Source organism: Chiloscyllium punctatum, chromosome 44 (assembly GCF_047496795.1).
Source record: "Chiloscyllium punctatum isolate Juve2018m chromosome 44, sChiPun1.3, whole genome shotgun sequence".
NCBI lineage: Eukaryota > Metazoa > Chordata > Chondrichthyes > Orectolobiformes > Hemiscylliidae > Chiloscyllium > Chiloscyllium punctatum.
The window spans coordinates 40,111,321-40,120,248 of NC_092782.1; the positions used below are offsets into that span (position 1 = coordinate 40,111,321).

General features: G+C 37.3%; 1 protein-coding gene across 6 annotated transcripts in view; it reads left to right on the forward strand.

Moving 5' to 3' along the window:
* kmt2e (lysine (K)-specific methyltransferase 2E) overlaps nucleotides 1-6,713 on the forward strand; it is a 125,760-nt gene extending 119,047 nt beyond the window's left edge. For 3 of the 6 annotated variants that reach the window (XM_072562702.1, XM_072562704.1, XM_072562705.1), the window contains 4 exons: nucleotides 1,026-1,114; nucleotides 2,159-2,302; nucleotides 3,729-3,829; nucleotides 4,017-6,713. In XM_072562702.1, the coding sequence (XP_072418803.1) occupies nucleotides 1,026-1,114; nucleotides 2,159-2,302; nucleotides 3,729-3,829; nucleotides 4,017-5,843 (2,161 nt within the window). In that variant the 3' untranslated portion in view covers nucleotides 5,844-6,713. The remainder of the gene's footprint in view (nucleotides 1-1,025; nucleotides 1,115-2,158; nucleotides 2,303-3,728; nucleotides 3,830-4,016) is intronic. The other 3 variants (XM_072562703.1, XM_072562706.1, XM_072562707.1) reach the window with 3 other exon arrangements.
* The last annotated feature ends 2,215 nt before the right edge of the window (nucleotides 6,714-8,928 follow it).

The window sequence follows — 8,928 nt, forward strand, 5'->3', positions numbered from 1 at the left end:
GCATCTCCAAATAACCTGATTTTAAATTAACCAAAAAAAATTCTCCTAACCATATGGTAAATACATTGAGGAATACTAGATGGTTTCTTGATGAGCTTTTAAAAAAACACACACCTTTTAGTGGCTGCATGTCTTCTAACAATTGAAATTGTCAGTGATTATTAATTCAGTTGGAGGCCATGACCAGTTTTGTGAATAAGGCCAGTTCCAGTTTGATATCTTTTTAAACCAGCATAGAAGTTTCCAGAAACTAGATTTGTAATTGGTCTTAATTATGCCCCCAATGAAGAGCAAACTATTGGAAACTACCTATTCTGAGAATGTCTGGATTAGAATACATGTTAAGTTTACATCACTGAGGAAGGTCACTGGCAGCAGTAACTGAAAACATAAATATATAACATATTTTACCCTTTACCACTAAGTTCATTACTTTGGCCTTCCAACACCAACATTCGGAGCCTACTGAGCCTTGCTTAGCACTTGTCACTTGAATTGGAATAAACTGTATGCAATTTGTAGGCCGCCAATCTCTGCATTTGCCAATAAAAGGAGTGAATGTCATATGTGTTGTACCCGGAGTATAACATCACATCATTGATCCAATAGTCTTGCATCCTTATTTGAATGACTTTAGAAGTTGAGCAAGGGGTACAAAATATGAGATAGTGGTGAGGTCGTTTGATTAAGTGATTGAAGAAGTAGTTTTGAGAAGTATTGAGAGAAAGAACTTGATATCGACAAAAATATTCAAAGCACCAAAATCACTGAAGTGTTCTCTGCTATAACGATTGATTATATTGCAATGCATTTCATTCAGAATATTACTCAAAATTTGTTTCCCTTATTGAGTTGATTAAAAATCTACCAAAGTACTGAAGGGAACATATTGAAGGAAATTGTAATTATTTTTGTTTTGAAGTGTCAAATATTGTTATCTCGACATTTTCCTTTAGAAATGATAGCTATGTGACACAAATTCCTTGATACCTTCCTGTATTTTAATTATGTATCTCTATGTGAAGGACTGCCTCAACCTCTGTAGAGAAAGTAAGAGAAAGGAGCTATCAAAGAGCTTTACTTTTGAGTGATCATAGAAAAGAAAAAGAAGGTGGTAAGTTATATTATCTCTTTTTAGTTTGGACTGTGTTTATAATATGTATACACACGTGTTCACATGTCAAATAGTATCTTCCAAAGGATGTGATTTTACCCTTCACTTAACACAGTGTTAGAATAAACATGTGGTCAATCAAATTGTTATAGAATTTCCCACTGCTAATTTGACAGAATGATTACAAATTTGAAATAGGTTAGTAGTATTATCAGTCAGCTGAGAACAGACCAAACTTTAAGACTAATTATTGAACTGACTGAATGTCACATTTTGGTTCTTCAGTGGCATTTGCTTTTGGTTGTTCAGATTTTAAATGCTTCCTGTGTAGTGTTACGGAATAGGAAAGGCCCTTTCTACATAACCATAGAGTGCACAGTTCCTTACTTCAGTTGTGTGGCACTGAATGTTCCACAAAATGTAAGAGTAAGTTGAATGACAATGGGATGTTGTGCTGCACAAAGAGTTCAGAAGCAGAGGTTTGGAGATGTAATATCTTCCTTCCTGTAACTGGCAACCTTCTGAAGCATGTGGCTGAGCTAGGCAGAAACAAATTTAAAAAGTTGAAGGCCATGACCTTCGCTGGAAGATAAATATCTCACCAATGTTTAAAAATTGCCATGGAGTGCTCTCAATGCTACCTTGAAGCTTCAAGGTCTGTAAAGTGTGTTATATTGCATGTTTTAGGTACTTCTGAACAACTTTACAGAATCCTTTTTAAAAGCATTTACAACATGTTATTTGCATTAACTTCTCAGATAGATCTGGATTTTTGTTTTGTTTACGCATTTTACATGCTTCCGGTTATTGATGCAATCCAAAATAAGCCATGAATATATGGTCCATCGACATTAGTATCCATTGTGTTACTGTATTCCTGATACAATGTTTGTTTAGAATGACAGGGCACTAAGGTAAGTAAAAGTCAGTGACAGATTTTGTACTTATTTGAAAGAAATTTGAAAGGCATTATTTTCTGAAAATTATTTATTAAAATAAAGCCTGTCATTTCTAATACTTTGTTATTGGGACTTCCATCTGTAGGAATGATTTCACCCACCCATAGCCCAACATCACCTCATTGGCCACAGTGTCATCTCCAAACTCCATCTTCATCCCACTGTTCAAAACCCATTCCACGTCTTCAACTGAAGATCCCAGCTAACTCTCCTAGTGAACCTAACCTAGGTCAGTAGAGAAGACATCCCATAATCATTCCACCTTTTTTGTGATCTGTAACTATTGTGAAACCATATTATCTAATGTCATTACTGGAATGGAGTCCCTTATTGTTCCTCCATATTATTTGCACTAATCATTTGACTGTTGAAATGAACACAAGTTGACAAGTAAATTAGTTCCATACATGAAATGTAAATTCTTTTTAAAATTATACGCCTTTGTACCTCTATTGTATTGTCAAAATGTACATAATCTGCAATAAAATGTGCACCTTGTGCTTGTAATTTTTTCTTGTATTCTGAAATTTATATTACTACGTTTGCTTCAGAACAGCTTTTAGGTGTGTGGATTTTGTAGGACAAATATTTAATAGTTTATACAATTCTGCTGGTATAAATTTAAAGGAATACTCCACTGTAAGGATGCATAGTGATCTTATAAAGTCAAAGAAAAGATATGGAATGAAAGAGTTATTTGCCCTTCAAGTCTGCTCATTCCACCAAGCAATGTACAAGTTAAACATCATGCATCTTCCCCAGTTTATGTCTTACCTCCTGAGGAGGTGTCTGAACACAAGAAGAGAACTGTGAAACCTGTGCCCATCTTCTAAAGGTAAATGATCAAAACATTTGGATATCTGTCTTAACTTTGCAGTCTCCATAGATCATCTTGTGGCTTTATCATGAATCCTAGTAGAAAATATTTATTAATATTCCTGAGGAATATTGAAAATGAGTGACTAAGCCCTGAGGTATCTCACATCAAATTATCGAGCCCATCCAGGACTGAGAAATTTTGCAAACGTCATGCTGATCTATGGGAAGAGTTCTGGCTCAACCTAAAATTGTTAAACATACTTCTTTAAGGAATATTCTGGTATAATATATTTTGATTGTAGAGTATTCCTTTAAAAACACTGGCCAAAACATTAATTAGTTATGACTGTCAAAATGTCCACAGTTTTACATAATCAGAAGGATATATTGTAGTACACAGGAATTCTGTTTACTCTGATTGTTTTGCCAGAATCTCATAATTACATAGAAGTTATTAAAAATAAGTTGTGCTAAAAGCCTCAACTTTATGGATCTGTGTTTAGTCAATGTTTTTTTTTCAAAAAGAATAAGAAAAAGTTGGAGAAGTGCTAATTTGGCCATACCTTTGTACATATTAATGTCAGTAAAACTTGGGGAAAGATAATATGTATTTTAGTCATAAATACTTGATAAGTTACTGCATATTGGAGAGAACACATTTTATTTATATTACATAGCATTATATAATGTTTTAGTGTTTACTGTATATTTATTCTAGTAATTGCAAGATTTTGAAGAGGAAATGGCTGATTTAAAATTTTCAAAATTGTGTACAATTTTAACGCTGTCTGTATGTTCTAATGATACATTAATTAATTATCTTTCTGCTTCTGTAGAAATTTCAGATACAGAAAACACAGAACAAGTTCCTGAAAAGGAGTGTCCATCTCCAGTGAGTTCACAAAAGCATAATGTAAGCCCATCAAAATTAAATAAGGTAATCTGCCATTGCTTTAAAGCATATTGCGTTATGAGTACTGACGTTTTGTATTGAATGTTTTTTCTACAAGTTATTGTGTTATGGCTCGGTATTGTTAATGGTTACTAACAAACATGAAACATTTTTTCTGCATTCAACTTTAACAAATCATTTAAGCTCAAACTTTTTTCTTTTAAATTAACAGCCAGCACAAATGCCTTCTCCACCATCATCCCAATCCCAGGTAAAGTTGCAGGTGAAATCTCAAAACCTGCTACAGTCTCATCCTTCCCAATTAGAAAATACAAGTAATACAACAGAGACTATTCAAGTTAAGTCTGAGACACAGCAGAAGCTGCATTTTCAGTTTGATTCCCAGCCAATATCAAAAACTAATGTTAATGGCCAGTCTGGAAATCCACATTATTTAAAATATCCATGTCCATCACAGTCTCAGAGTTTAATAAAACCATCAAGTTGTCAACCAACTCAGCATCCATTGAATACTCAGTGTCCTGTGCTCCCACAACATGCTGAGCATCCTCTTAAATCATCAGCTCCTCACACGTCTGGACAGGCCAGCTATCTTCCATCAAGTTCTCAACCACAGCCTCAAATGCACTTACATTCGCCAAAGTCTCAGTCACAGCAACTGGGATCACCGTATAGGACACTTCATTCACAATCACCTCAAGTAGGAACAGTGCAGGCAGCATCACACAGGGGATCTTTTTTAACCCCTGTCACTGTGGGACAAGTGTACTATCAGACAGCACAGCCTGGGAGTTTAGCACAACAGCAGCAGACAAGTGCAGCATTTTATCCTTCATCGGCAGCACCGTCAAGTCATCAATCTAGTTTGAGTCAGTTCAACCAGCAACATTCAAGCAGTAGTGTGCCCCCGCCACCACCACCGCCACCACCTCCACCACCACCACCTGCCTACTATCAAAACCAGCAACCTTCTGGGAACTTTCAAAGTTTCAATCAGCCACGAACAAATGTTCCCCAACAGGGAGCATTCTCTCCTGCAGCAAGTCCAACACAGAACTTGCCTGGAACGTGTTTGCTTCAACCTTCTCCTGGATCCATTTTACACCAAGGTCCCCCAAAGTCTCCAAGTTCTGCTTTATTGCACGCTTCAGGGTCACTACCAGCTGCAACTGCCTCTGCTCATCATGCATCTTCTACAGGGCAGTATCTGACACCTCCGAGTTCTGGCCTACATCACTCTTCCTCAGCATCTGCAACGCAACTACCGCCGCCACCTCCAGTCTCTCAGTCATCCGGATCAGGACCACACCTTGTGGCTCTTCCAGGCCCACATCACCCTCCAACTCAAGGACAGGGCCCACATCAGTCATCATTGTCACATGTAACTAGTCCAGTTCATCCAATACCGCCAACCCAGGGGACACTACTACATGGTCAGACTTCAGGACATCATCCTCCACCTCCTCCACCACCACCACCACCACCTGGGCCAGCACCTGTTCATCCTCCTCCACCTTCTGCAGCAGGACTTCAGTCTCTTTCAGCCTCTGGAACTGCAGCATCACATCACAATACACTTAATTCAGCACATCCTCCTCCACCGCCACCACCTCCTCCACCGCCACCACCACCTCCACCAGCTCCAGTTCTTGGGTCAGGACATCATGTCGCTCCAGGACAAGGGTCGCATCATCCAGCTCCTCAAGGATCGCACCATCTTCCTTCAGGGGCCCATCAGTCTTTGAGTCACCACCCCTCTCATCATGCTGCTCTGGGATCTCAGCTTCCACCTGCAGGATCAGGATCTCATCATTCACTGCCAAGACAAGGCTCTCACCATCAGACTCAAGGAGCAAATAGTATTGCATCACTCGCAAGCCCAGGATTCCATCCACCATCCCCCAAAGTGGTACCTCTTCCACATACAGGTCAGGGACTTAAACAAATGCCGGCATTACCCCCACAAATTTCTGTTCCCAGACCACAGTTGCCACCATCTTTCCAGCAAAACAATTTTCACAGCTCAGGATGGCATTAAAATGGGGCTGTGCTGACCCATTTTGAACATTATTCTGTAAAATAAGATGTAAATATTTTATGTAATGTATCTTTTAAAGATACTACTTAAGACTTGTAAGTCAGACATTGTAATAAACTTGTCACCAGTGCTCATCTTTATTTGTCTTTCACACAACTGTTTTTGATTCTTAAAAGAGACGTTTTACTCCTGTTGGAGCTGTATATATCTGTTTGTGAAGCCAGTGGGAAGAAAAACATTTTTCAAATTTTATTTTGTAAGTAGACATTCCAGCCATCCTAACTGACGTTGTAGTGCACAGGTTGGCTCAAAATTGTAATTTAGTAATTTTATTGTTGCATTTAAAAATGCATTTATTGAATGTTTTGTATAAATTTTTTTATTCAAATATGTTAAACATAACTGCACTTCTAAGGAGTGTTGGCACTCATGCAATTTACTTTCACTTTTTCTGTTCAATTCCCTTTCTGTATCATTTTATTTTCCTTTGTATACTATTACACAATAGCAGAACAATGCAATATAGGTTTTAATGCAGTTGCGGTGTGAAACATGGTTCTTTTACATGATTTGGTTATTTGTAGAAAAGTAATTTAATGTATAGATTATTTCTAATTTCTTCTGGCAGATGTTATGTAAATAATTGTGCATTTACTTTTTTTTTCCTTGCTTGTAAAACCTGCCAATGCTTCTCTCCCATTTTTGAATACTGTTGTACATTCAAGTCCCTTTGCAAATATGTGTACGTTCTCTGTGAGCTTAGTATAAGAATTTTAATTTTTTAAGATACTGTCACACTGCAGCACTGGTTGGGCATTTTAATCTATGTTAATAAATCACAGTAAATTGCATTTTTTTACAAATTATAAATAGAGACTCTTAGGATTTTGTCTTGTAATATATATATATTTGTTATTTTTATATATGTTATATATAGTTCATATTTACTGGTTTGTCATATTAGCTTGCAGTTGTTGTATTCGGTGACTCATTCATTTTTGTTTGTTCCCTTGATTAGATTAGATTAGATTCCCTACAGTGTGGAAACAGGCCCTTCGGCACAACAAGTCCACACCAACCCTCTGAAGCTTAACCCACCCCCTTCTGACTAATGCACCTAAACACTATGGACAATTTAGCATGGCCAATTCACCTGAGCTGCTCATCTTTGGAATGTGGGAGGAAACCGGAGCACCCAGAGGAAATCCACGCAAACACGGGGAGAATCTCATCACTTATTGAACAAAACACCCTCAAGTAATAGCTTTCATGAGAAGTGGTAGAACATTGATTCAATGTCAAATTTCTATTAGACCAAATATCGCCATAGTTTTTTTTTTTGCAGCTCCTTAATAGTAAATTACATTGATAAAGTTTATGTTGCCACCGTTTTTCATTCTTTTTGGGTTTTTTTCTCTTTCTCACTATTTACTTTGTCTCAGTTGCTTCCCTTTTTCATTTCTCTTGATTTTCCTCACTATATTTTTTGTAAAGTTGCAATTAGTAAATATTTCCTGAAACTCCTTAAACGTTCTGCGAATCCACCTATACCACACCAACTGCAGCAGTTGAAGAAGGCAGCTCACCACCTCAAGGGCAAGTAAGGGTGAGCAATAAATGCTGCTCCAGAAATCAGCACTCACTTTGCATGCATGAACTTGTAAAAACCACTTATGAATTCTATCTGTATTTCTAGTGGCTTTTTGTGAATTCTTTCAACCTGCTACCGTCAGTCTTTAGATTATTTACCCAATTCTAAAGCTTGGGTCTTGCTAAACATATCTCTACCTACCTCAGCCTGAAAGTGATTGCTTAAGGAAGAACTTCTATCTCTATACTGTCTTTCTCACGAAGACTGCCCAGTTCCACCACTGATTAGTATTTTCATTCTTACCATCTTTTAGTCATACCTAAGTCCTTCTCACGTGTTTTTAAGAAATGGGATATATGTTTAAAGTAAAATACATATATGAACTTGGCTTTTCATATACTTGCAGCTGTCGCCTGTTGAATTAACCACTGCTCCCAGTTATCACACCTTAATTCTATGATTCATACTCAGTGCAACAGAGCTTCACTGAGTCTTCTGTCATATCGACTAGGAAGGGTCATGTTAAAATCTCCACAAATGTGGAGATGTTTTCATACTGATTTAGTAAGTTTTTCATGTGTATACAATACATACACTTATGTACCAAGTGTTAGTATGCTGTTGCTTTTGCAGTTTTGTTCTTGTAGCAGTTGAGGTCACATTATTTCCAAGAGTTATTTGTTTATATATAATAATTCATGAGACATGGATATCACTGGCATGGCCTAATTTCCCTTAAGTTAAAATGGGGTCACATTGCAAAATGGTTTGTGAAGTACTGCAGGGTCCTTTGCATAATCTGTTGCTAGTACCAACGTCTCCTTTTATCGCATGCACTAATCGCTTTGAAATCTAAGGTCTCTTGGGTATATGTAACTGCATTAGGCCATGTTCTGATGGTAGTGGAAGATAACCAAAGAAAAAAAGTTATAATTTTACCCCTACGGAGCATTTGCATTTCACTGCAGATAATAAGTAATCCTGCATTATAATATTTGTTTCTTACCATACAGAAACAAGACTTCCAAGACTACAGTCAGTCTAGTGTGAGTGCATGTGTATTGTGATGTTTTACTCTGCACACTGGGTGTATTTTTATGCTTTAAGAAAGCAAACTTACTTTTAATTCATTGTCAGAATCTTTGCAGCTCGATCTAAACCAGTATATGTTTTACCCATCCTTTGAAAGTTGTGGTGAGCTGCCACTATAAACCACAATAGTCCAAGCAGTATGCCATTGTTAAGAAAGGAGCTCCAGGATTTTGGCCTAAACCGATAATTCCAAGTGGAATTACAGCCAATCCCCAGCTTGCAAATGTGTTCTGCTGTTGAGTCTGTTCACAAATCAATTTATATGCAAGTCTGAGCACAATGCAGGACAATATAAAATAGTGGTTTGCATGTCAGCTCTTTAAAATTACACCCCTGTATGGGATCACATTCATAAGAGCATTCATAAATCAGAGACCCCTTGTATAGTAGGATCATATTTGA